Below are 15594 nucleotides of genomic sequence, written 5' to 3'. Positions count from 1 at the left end.
CACCCCGGAGATAGTCGTATTTCCATGTTCAAGAGTCAAATTCTCCAAATCCTTCAGGGGATCATAAAATTGGTGGCTTGTTTAGATGCTTCAAAAGTGGCACAGTGGTGTAGAGGTTAGCACAACGCTTTACAGTGCCAGTAATCCAGGTTCAATTCGCGACATTGCCTCTAAGAAGTTTGTATGTTTTCCCCGTGACCGTATGGGTTTCCTCTAGGTGCTCCAGTTTCCTCCCACATTCCAAAGACGTACCAGTTGGTAGGTTAATCGGTCTTTGTAAATTGCCCTGTGATTAGGCGAGGGTTAAATTGGGGGATTGCTGGGCAGTGTGGCTCAAAGGGCCAGAAGGGAGGACTCCATGCTGTGTGCTAATAAATAAATATAAAAGTACATTCCTTAAAAGGAAATTACAGGTGGCAGATTACAATGATTGTAGTTCAGAGGAAGTATATTTAGAAGAGTATCTAGCTGTTTTGTGAGCTGCCCGCAAAATGCCACCAGCACCATTTTGTCCTTCTAACCAGTCACCCTCCTGCCACAGAATGGGGAAATTGCACAACCAAGTAATGCTTCTAACACTTGTCAATAGTGCAGGAAATGAAATGCTGACTGCTGTGCCAGGCATTTGTTCTAGGCATCTGTGAATAGTTCATTGCCCAATGCTGCAGAAAATCATCATACTAAAAGGCAAGGAAGTGAGACAACATATATTCAATAGCCTTTCTTAGCTCTGATTTTACTGCAAGTTATTTGCAGTTTGCCTTTCTGAAGATCCAACTCGTTATAAAGATGCCTTTGGTTATTTTAGAGGTTCCAAAATATTGTGATTTCTTTGCTCAGGAGGGGTGGTGAAAAACAGATATGTGTAACCGCAAAGCCTCATTATTACCACCTGCCTTATATTATCAGGAGTAAGTCTCATGACTGCAGCCTAGTTAATGGTAGAAAGGGTGAATTCATAAAGTCTGAATTGCGATACGTTAAGTTGATTTTCACATATCACATGACAATATGAGTATTATAATAATAGCTGCTGTGTGAGATCAGTAAGTCTGGAATAACTCCAATGATGTGACATTTTCAAAGTAACTTCCCACTGGCATTCAAAGAAGCTGCCAGATCGAGAATTTTAAAATACAAAATCAACCTGGTCTCTGATTGTGAGTTTAGATTAGAAATAATTTATTGATTTTTTTCTAAGTACGAAAGTGAAGAAAAGACACAGGGAAGGCAGGTTTACTATTTGCTGTTTACACGGGAACAGTGAGAGTTGATTTCTTTTTACATGGATACATAAATTACCATAAGCAAGCACTCAGGTGCATCAACCAGTTCAGGGCAAAGAGCGTGAGTTGAGTATACAGGAGCAAGGATGCCTTGCTGAGATCCCATGTAGAATTTTGTGCACAGTTTTGTCTCCTTCTCTGAGAAAGGATGTTCTTCCCATAGAGGGGATGTAATAAACAGTTACTGGATTTATTCTTGGGATAGCTAGATTGATGCGTGAGGAGAGATTGTTGAGGTGCACTGAAGTGCACTGAAGGATAGAAGTGGGTGAGGGTGTTCATTGGTCGATTAAGGGAGGATGGTCCCAATAAAGAGTCTAAAGCCAGATGTCCCAACAGGATATGGGGTATGCCACATAGATCAGGAGATATTTCTTCACCTAGAAGGTACTGACCCTGCAGAATTCTCTACCACAGAAGACACTGGTCGTTAAATCATTAAGTATATTGAAGAATGAAGTAGATATATTTCTTAAATCTGAAGGGATTAAGTGATTTGAGGAGAAAGGGGGAGAAGCTGTAGACAGGCACTGAAGTGGATGATCAGCCATGATTGTGCTGAATGGTGGAAATAGTTCAAAGGGCAAAGTGTTTGGCTCTTGATTTTGTTTACAGTGGTTCTATAGCTCTGACTGATACTTAAGACCAATCACAGGTGGCTGCTTGTAGACAATATGTAAGAAAGCATCCTAGGAGGCCATAGTAGGAAGTGATTTGGTGACTCTGAGAAGAAGACCAACAATGTCTCAAGCCGACACACACCCCCGGAGACTGGATATCAATGACAAAGGTACATTGATATCCTGGCCCCCAGAACACATCACAGTCAAATCAATCTCCAGAGCTGAATTAAGACAGAAACTGTCCTTCAGTCATAGCAGTCTTGGCCCTAGTGCATTTCTTCTCTAATTGAAGTTAGTTTTTGGTTTAAGCTGAGCAGGACACTGATCGCGAAGGAGGGGAGTGTGCATTAGGGAGCTTATCTCTGCTCAAGAATGAGGAGTTTGGTGTGGCATATTTCTGTTTAGGTCTGTTCTCTTGCAGCATTACCTGTGCTCATACAGAGAGAAACTTGCTGACTAGCTCATGGGGAAATGTGAGTGGTCTTACAGTACAGTGAGTTGTCTGTGGGTGACATCCCCAGGTCCTTGGGCTGATGATTGGCACCTCTCCACTAAGCTGTTTTCAAGTGGTATAACTGTGCCTTCAGAGCTCGACTTGAGGTTATGTTCTTGCATTAATTTTGTCATTAGAGTTAGGAGCCATTGTGATCTTAATTGTCAATATCAACCTCCTCCTCCTCCAATCCCTCTTCATTCCTGCTCCTCCATCGGTTGCATCGCCCTCCCACTGCTGGTTTTGGTGAGTAGTAAACAGAAGAACTTTCCTCACAACCTACAGGGCAAAGCAGAACAGAACTGCTTATATACACTGCCACAGAGTCGGGGTGCTCTCGCAGGCAGGCAGCTGAAAGGAGATGGCAATCACACATGTGAGAATTCCAGGCAATTAGGGTTTCTCTCTCTTTCTGTGTGAAATACAATTACAGTGAAACCCTAACTGTTTCAATCTTGTAAAGTCTTGATAAAAGCACAGTGATGACAATGCTCCTTGCTTACTGCAGTCCACTTTCAGAATCAGGTTTAATATTACTGGCATATGCTGTGAATTTGTTGTTATGCTGCAGCAGTACATTGCAATGCATAAAAATAAAAAAATATAAATTTCTGTAAGAAGTATATCTATATTAAAATGTTAAATTAAATAAGTAATGCAAAAAGTGAAAAAAAAGATAAAGTAGTGAAGCAGTGTTCATGGGTTCAATGTCCATTCAGAAATCTGATGGCAGAGGGGAAGAAGCTGTTCTTGAATCATTGAGTGTATGCCTTCATTCTGCTGCATTTTCTCCTCTCTAGCAATAAGAAGCGGGCATGTCAATAGACAATAGACAATAGGTGCAGGAGTAGGCCGTTTGGCCCTTCGAGCCAGCACCGCCATTCAATGTGATCATGGCTGATCATCCACAATCAGAACCCCATTCCTGCCTTCTCCCCATATCCCTTGACTACACTATCTATCTAACTCTTTCTTGAAAGCATCCAGAGAACTGGCCTCCACTGCCTTCTGAGGCAGAGCATTCCATAGATCCACAACTCTCTGGGTGAAAAAGTTTTTCCTCAACTCTGTGCTAAATGGCCTACCCCTTATTCCTGGGTGGTGGGTGTCCTTAATGCCACCCTTTTGAGACATCACTCCTTGAAGATGACATTAATGCTGGGAAGGCTAGTGCCCATGATGGAGTTGACTGAATTTGCAATTTTCTGCAGCATATTTTAAAGATTAGGGATTTAGATAGACACTGTTAAGGGTGTGGTATTATTTAGGGTTAGGCTACTGCTTTTGAGCATCAGTGACATTAGTTTTAGTTAGTTTGAGGGGTTTTAGTTTGCAGCCCTATTGCCCAGCATTTCTTATTTTCCTTTGTTCTGAACAGTTTTTGTTAAAACACAGTGAACACTGTATCCGTGTCTCTCCTTCTGCACTTGGGCCATCACTGAACTCTTGTCACATATAAGCTACATCTGAAACTGATGGCATTGAAGCTGTATATCTTTGATTAAAGCAAAGGGGATGCAGTAATCACAACCAATAACCAATAAGATTTGTTTGCTCAGTAGGAGGGTTGTTCCTTTTTGTTCTCTCTGCCCATTGCCTGGTGAAGGACATTTCTGTTCTAGTGGATGGCCCTTTCACCCTGTCACTTGGTATCTTGTCCTAAATCAAGATAAATGTCAAACAACTCATTTGTTTTCCTACACTTGGTGGCCTCACAGCCTCTGTGTGTGGAATGGAAGACACTGAATATCAAAAGTGAGGTGAGAGTATAAGGCTTGGTGTTGAAAAAAAGTGAAATTTAAGGGGAATATGGATTTGAACCATTTGTTTTGTATGTCTTTATGACAAAATAACATTTTTTCCAGTCTACAGCTCAACTTGACATGCCTTGCTAACTCATGGCATTTCTTGCAACATTGCTTCATTGGATAGTAAATCTCTCTCCTGGAGGAGAAAACCCATAAGATTATATAACACATATGGGACTGCAACAAGTCATTCAACCAATCTGCTCCATCCATGATCCATTCAAACTTCTTCACTATAGTCTTCATTTTAATTTATTGATTAAACTGTCCCCCAATATGCTTCCCTTAAATGCATTCGTGGCATTTGTTTTAAGGTAGAGAGTTTCACATTCTCACTGCTCTTTTGGCAAAGAAATTTGTTTTGAATTTCTAATAGATTTCTTTGTTACATTTTTATTTTAATAATCATAGTTTTGTTCTCCTCATAAAAAGAATCATTTACTCTGTATCGATGCCACCAAAACCTCATATCATTTTAATGACCTCGATTAAGTTAGCCTTTGGCCATTTCTTTTTCTCAACAGAACATAAATCCAGTCTGTTCTCCCTTTCCAACTGTGTATACTCTTCCAATACTAGTACCATCCTTGTAGATCTTTGCTGCACTCGTTTCAGTTTAACCACATCTTTCCTACAATAGGGAAACCAAAACTGTGCACAGGGTTCTAAGTGCCACCTCAACAATGGCTCATATAACTGCAACATAGTGCCCAATTGTTATAATTATTGCCCTGATTGATGAAGGCCAGTGTACTAAATGCCTTTGCCACCAGCTTGCTTATCTGTGATGCTGCTTTTAATGAACTATGCATTTGCACTTCTGCACCATTACACTCCCTAGTGCCCTAACATTCACAGTAAAGTTGTATGGGATCACTAGACACTTACCTATGCATCACTGGACTCCTATCTGTATTGAAATCTACTTTCCATTCCTTGGCCCACATCCTAATTGATCAAGCACCCCAGTAATCTCCAATAACTTTCTTCACTATCGCCACCTAAATTCATGTCATCTGCAAACATATGGTTCAGGCCTTGTGCATTTGCATCCAAATCATGTGTATAAATTATGAACTACAAAGCTCCCAACGCAGACCCCTAGGCCCATTCCTGTACACTCTGGTCACATATGACTGCATGCCAAACACTCGAGTAATCATATCGTCATTTTCACCGATGACATCACAATGGTGGGGCTCATCATCAACAATGATGAGACGGCCTACAGAGAGGAGATGGAAGAGTTTGAGGCCTGGTGCCAGGCAAATAACCTCTTGAATAATGTCAGCAAGACAATGGATATGATAATTGACTTCACACCCAGCTTTTCATTGACGGCAGGGCAGTTTCATACCTCTAGGACTGCACGTCTCACGTAACCTTTCATGGTCTCAGAACACATCCTACAGAATTAGGAAAGCTCAACGTTTCTCTGTTTTCTGAGGAGGCTGAAGAAAACTGCATTATGCACATCTAAACTCATGTAGTTTTACAGTGTGCAGCAGAGAACATCCTAACAAGCTGCACCTTTGCATGGTATGGAAACACTACTAAATGGATACAGAAAGGTGCTGAAAAGGGCCAGTAATATCATGAAGGATCCCACCCATCCTGCTCATGGACTGTTCATCCCAATCCCCTCAGGGAGGAGGCTAGGTAGCATCCATGCTTGGACCATCAGACTCAAAACCAGTTACTTTCCCCAAGTAGTAAGGCTGATGAACATCACTACCCACAAATCCGCCCCTCCACACCCCCACCACCTTTACTTCATCATTTCCTCTGATTCACCTTATGTACAGACACTCCTGTGCCTAGCATCACTTTATAGAAGAACAACTGATCTATGTATATAAGCTATTGTATGTATTTATTATTATTTATTGGGTGTTTAAAATTATTGTGTCCTTTATCTTATTGTTCTTTTAGTGCTGCATTGGATCCAAAGTAACAATTATTCCATTCTCCTTTACACTTGTGTATTGGAAATAATATTAAACAATCTTGAATTTTGAATTAATCCCTCTGCAGACGGGGAGATCTATACTTTTATAGCCTTTGCAAATTATTTTTCATTTCTTTTTTTTAGTACAAAGGATTCTCAACCATTCAAACATCCTCTTATGGTGAAACTGGGGTAGTAAATTTCCAAGAGTTAACCAGACATTTGATGTATTTTCCATTATGCTTTGAAAATCAATGTGATAATGAAATGCCTCCAGTAACTTTAGCTAACTGATCACTGAAAAGGATAAGAAGCCATTCTGATCCTGTAACATGACCATTTAGTAAAGTTGCTTTTTGTTTTTTTCTATTTCAGTAATGCCTTATAACAGTGCCCATCACTGTGTTGTGGAAGTAGAAAACTTCCTGTTTGTACTAGGAGGAGAAGACCAATGGAACCCAAATGGTAATAACAAACTGCATGGTTCTTCATACTTCACGTCAAAAGGATGCATCAATATTTTTTGGGAACAGAAATAATGAAAGTTGCATTCATTTATCTGTTAAACGTCAATAAACCCAGTAAGTGTAACAACTGTGGGGCAAGTAGGGGAAAACTTGTTAAAATTCAGGTATTTATGGTGTTACTTAAACTCCAAGTTAATTTCCCTTCTCATCATAACTTTATCATTATAACAGAATTGAAAGCACTACAATCCTGTTTCTCTCCACTTGACTTAACAAGAAGCAAGTTCCCAGTTGTTGCAAATGGTCATTAATTCCTTTTTTCGGTAACTTCACCAGTACTGTTTCGCTATCATTTCAACTGAGGACTAATGTTCATTTAGGGAGGTTTGCTTTTGCTAATTTAGAGAGATTAAACTAATGTAGCAGGAATTGGGTAAAGGATTATATAAGACTATAAGACATAGATTCAGGAGTAGGATATTCAATGCCTTCAGCCTGCTCTGCCATTCAATAAGTTTCCCCAACCACAAAACTCTCCATCCATTACCGTGTTGACTAAATATCTGCCTCATATTTGAATACATTCAAGGATTTAGACTCCACTGTTACTGGGACTAGGAATTCCAAAGAAATTCTTTATAATGACATTTCTGGTTCTTTGCCCCTCAAAAAAGAAACAACCTCTTAGATTCTGTCCTGTCAGGCTCATTAAATATCCTGCATGTTTCAATAAGATCACATCCCATTATTTTAAATCCAGTGATTATAGACCTGGTCTATTCAGTCTCTCCTCATAAGACAATTCCTCCATAGTCAAGATTATGTTTGAATTCCCTCTCCGAAATACATGTGGTGTCTCTGTACAGTGTACAGTGTCATAGACAGAAAATTTAGTGAGTTGGTCACACTGCAGGTACAGAAGTAAGGAGATAAGGGGCTACTGAGAAGGATGGTAAGTTCAGGAGACTCTCTGGCCATTCCTCTCTCGTACCATTTGTTATGGGGGGGCATTGCCCCTCAGAAGAAAGCAACAGCAGCAGCCAAGTTTGCAGTGCCATAGTTGACTCTGACACACAGCAGGAGAGGGAAATGTCTTGCTAAGCTGTGGTGGTCAGCGATTTGTTAAGGAGGGAAATAAAGCAGCACTACTGTCGGTGAGATCAAGACTTGAAAATGGTATGTTACCTCCTTAATGTCAAGGTCATTAATGTCTCAGTTCAAGATATTTGGAAGGGGAAGGGAGAATAGCCAAGGTTATTGTAGGTATTGGTACCAATGACATAAAAGAAGGAGGAAAAAGAGTGTGTTTAGAGAGTCATGCAGGAATTACAACTTGGGTCATAATCTCTGGATTATTCCCTGTGCCACATGCTAGTAAGGGTAGAAATAGAAGAGTAGGACTCGTGGCTAGAGAACTGTTGCAGGATAGACAACTTTAGAAACCTGGATCGTCTGGATCACATCTGGAGCAGGTGGGACAAGAAAAGTAGGTTTCACTTAAACTGAAGGCGAATGTTCATTCAGGGAGGTTTGCTTTTGCTAATTTAGAGTTTAAACTAATGTAGCAGGAGGTGGGAAGCATAGCAGTGGTGTAGCAAGGCATATGGACAAAAGGCAGACATTGATGTGGTGGACCAAAGGGCTCATATCGGCCAATTGTGGTGAACTACATAGACCTGTCTGGACACACCCAAAGCTGACTGCTCCTGTGGCTCCTCCCACAGACCCCTGTATAAAGGCGATCAAGGCCAGAGCCCGGCCTATCAGTCTCCAGGATGCAGTATGGTGGTCACTCACTGCTTGTTCCTTCTACCAGTCAATAAAAGCTGATATCTCGCCTTCACGTCTCAGAGTGAGTTATTGATGGTGCATCACCGATACAACTCTGACTGTCCGACCACTTCCTTAAGTAAGGAGACCCAACTGTTGGTTATAGATTGGGTTTCACCAAAGCCTTTTAAGGTTGTGAAAACCTTCCCTACTTTTACTCTCCAATCACCATTTCCCTTCCTAATATAAAAAGCCAGCTTGCTAACTCTCTGGGTTTCATGGATGAGGACCTACATTCCCTTCCTACTATAGCTTTCTGCTGAATGCTTTCAGGTAAATAACATTCTTTCCTCCAAAGTGAATAAATTGATATTTTCTGCCATTGATTTCCATTTCTCAACTTCTTGCTTATTCACTCAACCTTTCACAGCCTCTGTATTCATTGTAGATTCCTTATAGATTATAATCTCTCTGCTCTTCCACACCCTCAGCATCAGGCAAATATGCCCACAGCATATTTGTTTCCTTCCTCTAAATAACTAATATATATAATTTTAACAGGAGAACAGTCTCAGCACTGATCCCTGCAGCATCTCACTAGTTATGAAGCTGAAAGTGACAGTTACTGTCCCTACTTGTTACACCCTGTTAATTAGATAATCCCATATCTTTGCAAGTATGTTATTTCCAGTATCATGAGCTCTTGGTAAATAAGTACTTAACCACTGCATGGTTTACCCCTAACCACTCTGGCTAATATTTCGTCAAATGTGTCAGACATGATCTCCCCTTCATGAAATTATGCTGATGATGCTTTATCATGCATTCTGGTTTTATCTCCCAAGAGCTGATTCTAACATTTTTCCAATAATAGATGTGAGGTTTTCCAGTTTACAGTTACCCACATTCTGCCTTCCACTCTTGTGAATTTTTGAATCCTCTCTAGAGCCAAAAGAAATATGGAAAACCCAAATAGCATCCAATGCATCGATTACCTTGGTAACCATTGCTTTCAGGAACTTTTGATGCAAACCTTCAAGTCCAAGACACCAACCAACCTGAATCCCTGTTAGTTTGCATAATAGTAATGCTCCAGTGACCCTGATGGGATTTGCTTCATCACCTGTATTTTTTACTATTAATGTGTTCATGGTATCTTCCATCATAAAGATTAATGTAAAAAGAAATTAACTCCCATGTCATTTCTGGTTTAACAGAATTATTTCTCCAGTCTCATTCTCTCGCCGATCTGTGTTCACTTTGAAGTCTCTAGTTCAATGTTTATATAAGAGCAGTCTTTACAATTAAAAGCTGTGCTTTCCTCCCTCCTGCAACATTCCTTATTGGGCATGTTGCAGGAGGGAAGACAGCACTGCTTCTTAAAGCCTCCAGGTGTACAATATAAATGTAGATATGAACATTCCAGAAACTTTACTTCACAGGTTGAAATCTTCAGGCTATTCAGGTTAGAATAAATCATGTCCTGAGTGCTTGCTGGTTTAAAAGTCAAAGGATTTTTAAACTTGCAGTACTTGGATAGAGAACTACCCAGCAGAGGCAAAGAAGATTGGTTGTCAATCATAAGGACTCAAAGGTGAAATGGTTACACTGACCTTGCATTCATCTGACAACAAACTACATCTTTAATCAATTGTGACATAGAATGGAAACAATCAGCTTTGGACTGCTGTTTGTTCAGTAAGTAAAAGCATGTGTCTATGAATTAATTATGGATTTATAAATCTGAGTCATTATTGTTGCTCGCAATTTAGATTTTTCTTAAGAATGGACATTAATGTTAATGTAACGTATTGCACAAAATTGCTTTTAAAATCAAGAAGTACGCTGTACAGTTTTGGCACGGAGTACTTCTGGATTTCACCCTATCATAGATCGGAAAGATGTGGTTAAAATGAGAAGAGTGCAGAACAGATTTATAAGGACGTAAGTCTAGTGGGCCTCAGTTACAGGGCAAGGTTGACCAAGCTAGGTCCGTAGGAGAATGAGGGGTATCGTGTGGAAATGTTTGAAATTATGCAGCATAGGTAAGATGGATAGTAACAGTCTTTTCCATAGTCTAGGGAAGTCCAAATCGGGGGCATAGATTTAATATGAGAAGTGAAAGACTTAAAAGGGACCTGAGAGTCAACTTGTTCACAGTGGTGAGTATATGGAATGAGCTGTCAGATGAAATGGTTGAAGCAGGCAGGATAGGGTAATTTAAGAAGCACTTGGATAGGTGCATGGAGTGGAGGGGCCTAGAGGAATATAGGTCGAACATACAAAATAGGTACTAACTAGGTGGTCAGCATGGACATAGTGGGCTGAAGGGCCTGTATCCTTGCTGTATTGCTTTATGACTCTATGGCTCCAAATCATTCTGTCATATCTGGAACACTTAGAGCATTTTTGACCTTTTTACTAATTTCCGGGAAACCAATGAGCCTTTGATATGCATATTACAAAAAATAAACTTTATTCCATTTACATTTCTGTGAGAACTTTAGGAAAACAGTATTTAGTTTTGGAACATATTTAAATCACTGATTTCTTTCTTTAAAACAGGGAAACATAGTACTAATTTCGTCAGCCGATATGATCCTAGATTTAACAGCTGGATACAACTTCCCCCTATGCAAGAAAGGTAAAATTTTACATTTAATTCTTTAACATAGTGCTAGAGGCTAGAAATTAGATTCATTTGTATCAGTATTTTTCTATGAACAAATTACATGTAAAGGCAATAGATGGTGTCTACACGGACTTCAGTAAGGACCTGAATGGGAGATTGGTCAAGAACGCCCGGTCCCTTGGCAATGAAGATGAGTTAGTAAATTAGATTAGACATTGGTTTTGCAGGAGAAGCCAGAGAGTGGTCTCTCTGACTGGAGTCACTCCACTGACTAGTGGAGTGCCACAGGGATCAGTGCTGGGTCCATTGTTGTTTGTCATCTATATCAATGATCTGGATGATAATGTGGTTAACTCGATGAGCAAATTTGTGGATGACACCAAGACTGGGGGTGTAGTGAACAGTGAGGAAGACTATCAAAGCTAGCACTGGGATCTGGACCAGCTGGAAAATAGCAGATGGAATTTAATGCAGTCAATGAGAGTTGTTGCATTTCGGTGGGACTATCCAGGGTAGGTGTTACACAGTGAACGGTAGGGCACTGAAGAGCAAAGGGTCTATAATAGTGTATTTTTCTACAACTTTAACTCTAAATAAATGTAAACCATAGCCAATCCTACTAGTGATTATTTCCAGTAAAATTATGCCCATCATGAAGCTGGAATGGACACTTCAAGCTCTGGTTATTTTGCAAGCCTGACATTATTCCTAACATTGTCCCAAGTCACAGAATGCCCAATTTCTTCCTCATTGACATCATAGGCTATAGAAGAAATGCATCTTCATCTTCATCTTCAATCTTAATTTCAAGCCTTTGCTCAATGGTTTTAGATACTCCCTATAGGGGAAAGAAAAACATCCACTCAGCACTCATCCTATCAAGCCCCCTTACCATTCTTCTAAACTCCAAAGAATGTAGGCCCACCCTACTCAGTCTCTGTATTTATCAAACCCTTCATGTCAGGAATCAACCTACTGAGGCTAATCAGAATTGCCTTTAGTGCAGCTGTATCCTTCCTTACATTCAGAGACCAAAACTGTTCACAGAACTCTCTGAGCAGCCTCCACAGTGACTTATAAGGCTGCATGGAAGGTTCTACTCCCATATTCTGAATCTTTAAAATAAATAAAAATTCATATAAAACAGCAGACAATGCTGGAACCAGGTGTAGGTGTATGGTTGTGAAGAACAAATGAATTAATGTGGCAGTCAGTGGCAGATAAGGGCAGATTATGCTTTGCTTGCATTATGTGTCGCTGATAACAGGCCTGCAAGACATTGCTTAATAGGCCAGGAAAGAATAAAAGGAGAAAATATGAGTCAATATTAGAAATGGCCAGTTTTGTTACAGGTAAGTACTGTGTTTTCCATAGCAATTGCCTCATTTCCAACATCTTCTGTTTTTTTAATTTTAGAGTTTTAATATCTGCACATTGTTCATTATTAAAAAAAAATCTTAAGTATATGAAATCCTATCACATTGTTGACTGTTAAGGTGCATATTTTTCACCTGAAGGTCATAAGCACAGAATTATTGTATCCCCCCACTTTGTTTTCACTCTAACATATGGTATTTCACTCTGCCTTTCCAATTCATGAAATTTTTGCTCAATGAAATATTTTCCAGGAATGCAAGCCCTTCTTTCTAAGAACACTTATCTTGGCAACCACCTTATTTTTGACCAAATTCTTTTCCTGCATGGTTGTGTAAAATGGAGTTGAAGGAATCTCAGACATTAATATTGAATTGTCTATTCGGGTTCCATTTAAGAGGTAGAATATTCTCACCAGTGATTGAAGAATACCTAGCTTGAGTACATTGGTTACTTAGTTCCAATGGCAGGTACATGATATTGGAAGTAATTCATCCCTTAGAGAAGACCATGCTATCTCCACAGTCATTCAATGGAGTGAATCATTAGTTTATCAGTAGATGGCCACTGAAATGTATATAGAATTATATAATCATAGAAAAATTACCAGCCTATTCCAACACTTATCAAATTAACATGACCTAATCATATCACATTCTCTAATATAAGGTCCAAGTCCATGAGGATGTCTGCAGTTGTTATAAAGGCTAAATAAAAATTGCTATATAAGTGAACTGGAAAAGAAATGATTCTCTCGCTTTGCAGGCAGACTGTGGTCTTAGTACAGCATGTGGGTCAATACCTGGTGGCCAAACAGCAGACATTACACCTTCATTTGTGGCTGTATGAAGTTACACAATCATAGACAGTCATGGATGGCTATCAGATGATAGCAGCTACTGTTGATAACATAGTTTATGACTTTTGATTGCAGAATGTGCATGTATTCACAAAATGAGAGCTCTTCTGCCACAAAAAACTTCTTATCATAAGACCATAAGACATAAAAGTAGAATTAGGCCATTCAGCCCATCAAGTGTACTCTGTCATTCTGTCATGGCTGATCCTGGATCCCACTCAACCCCCATACACCTCCCTTCTCACCATATATTTTACTGTCCTGACCAATCAGGAAACTATCAACTTCTGCCATAAATATACCCATGGAGTTGGCCTCCACTGCAGTCTGGCAGAGCATTCCACAGTTTCACTACCCTATGGCTAAAAAAGTTCTTCCTTATCTCTGTTCTAAAAGGTTGCCCCTCAATTTTGAGGCTGTGCCCTCTAGTTCTGGATATCAGAGGAAACATCCTCTCCACATCCACCCCATCTAGTCCTTTCAACATCTGATAGGTTTCAATGAGATCCCCACAGATCCTTCTAAATTCTGTGAGTTCAGGCTCAAAGCTGCCAAATACTCTTCATATGTTAACCCTTTCATTCCCAGAATGATCCTCATGAAACTCCAATGGACTCTGCATTGACAACACATCATTTCTGTGACTTGGGGCCCAAATGGTTGAAAATACTCCAGGTGTGGCCTGACTAGTGTCTTATAAAGGCTCAACATTATCTCCTTGCTTTTCCCTTGAAATAAATGCCAACATTGCATTTGCCTTCTCTACCACAGGCTCAACCTGTAAATTAACCCGAGAGTCTTGCATGAGGACTCCTAAGTCCCTCTGCAACTCTGCTGCTTGAGCCTTCTCCCCACTTAAATAATAGTCCGCACTATTGTTCCTTTTACCAAAATGCATTCTCATACATTTCCCAACACTGTATTCCATCTGCCATTTTCTGCCTATTCTTCCAATTTGTCTAAGTCCTGCTGCAATCGCATTGCTTCCTCAGCATTACCTACCCCTCCACCTAACATCGTATCATCTGCAAACTTTGCCAGAAAGCCATTAAGTCCATTATCCAAATCACTGACAAACTATGTAAAAAGTAGTGGTCTTAATACTGAACCCTGAGGAAAACCACTAGTCACTGGCAGCCAACTAGAAAAGGCCCTTTTCATTCCCACTTTCTGCCGTCTGCCTGTCAGCCATTCCTCTATCCATACCAGCAGCTTTCCTGTAACACTGTGGGATTTTATCTTGTTAAGCAGCCGCATGTGTGGCACCTTATCAAATGCCTTCTGAAAATTCAAGTAAATGACATTCACCACCTCTCCTTTGTCTGCCCTGCTTGATACTTCTTCGAGGAACTCCAGTAGATTTGTATGAGGAGAGACCAGCTCTGCTCTTTACATCAGTTCCTCTGAGACCCTCAGTACAGCTTTCTAAATCTAGAGGCCTGTTCTCCTTCATGATCAGCACGTTTTCACTCTGACAGGTCATAGTATTTTTTTTACCTCCTGAGTTAAGAGTTGCAGGTCATTTAGATGCCATAGGTTGCTGCTGCTATCGTGCTCTCTGCAGATCAATGCAATTAAATAATGTGGGCTATATACAAAAATCATATTAAAAAATTCAAATCCTATCACCACTATAATGGCCAAGTTTTAATCACACATCACAACTCTGTTACCAGGGAATATATATTTTATCCCAACAAATCTCAGCATGGAGAAGTTAATGTTTTAAAAGACCTGAAATCTACTTAAAGGAGTACCCATTTGATGGACGATAGCAACGACAATACTTCATTAATCTGCAGCATAACAGGCCATTCATCCCTAATGGTCAGTGCCAGCATTTAACAGCTACACAAGCTTCCTTCCTTCATTTAATCCTGTAGGCATGCATATCTAGTTTTTCCTTCAGCATATCCAATGTACCTAAGATACTTACATTAGCATGCTCCCTTTTTTACTTTGTTACTCCCTTTGTTACTTGCTAGGTAAAACATAAGACCATAAGGTATAGGGAGAGAATTAGGCCATTTAGCTCATTGACAAACAAGAGAAAATCTGCAGCTGCCAGAAATCCGAGCAACACACACAAAATGCTGGAGAAACTGAGCAGGCCAAGCAGTATCTATGGACAAAAGTACAGTCGGTGTTTCGGGCTGAAACCCTTCGGCAGGAGCAGAATTTGGCCATTTGGTTCATTGAATCTGCTCTGCCATTCCAATATGGCTGATTTATTATCCACCTCAATCTCATTCTCCTGCCTTCTCCCTGTAACATAATTGCCTAATTAAACCAGTGGGTGGAAATTCCTAAATGGAATTAGTAGCTAATCCATAT

The 15594-nt window shown here is 40.0% G+C and overlaps 1 protein-coding gene across 2 annotated transcripts in view; it reads left to right on the top strand.

Annotated features, from left to right (window-relative positions):
- The window catches only part of klhl14 (kelch-like family member 14), a 150372-nt gene that overhangs the window by 99116 nt on the left and 35662 nt on the right, over window positions 1-15594 (top strand). For both annotated transcript variants that reach the window (XM_059980148.1, XM_059980156.1), the window contains 2 exons: window positions 6534-6623; window positions 10961-11039. In XM_059980148.1, coding sequence (XP_059836131.1) covers window positions 6534-6623; window positions 10961-11039 — 169 coding nt within the window. The remainder of the gene's footprint in view (window positions 1-6533; window positions 6624-10960; window positions 11040-15594) is intronic.

Source organism: Hypanus sabinus, chromosome 1 (assembly GCF_030144855.1).
Source record: "Hypanus sabinus isolate sHypSab1 chromosome 1, sHypSab1.hap1, whole genome shotgun sequence".
Classification (NCBI taxonomy): Eukaryota; Metazoa; Chordata; class Chondrichthyes; order Myliobatiformes; family Dasyatidae; genus Hypanus; species Hypanus sabinus.
Note: the sequence above shows the minus strand (reverse complement) of the source record. Positions and strands in the feature narration are given on the sequence as shown.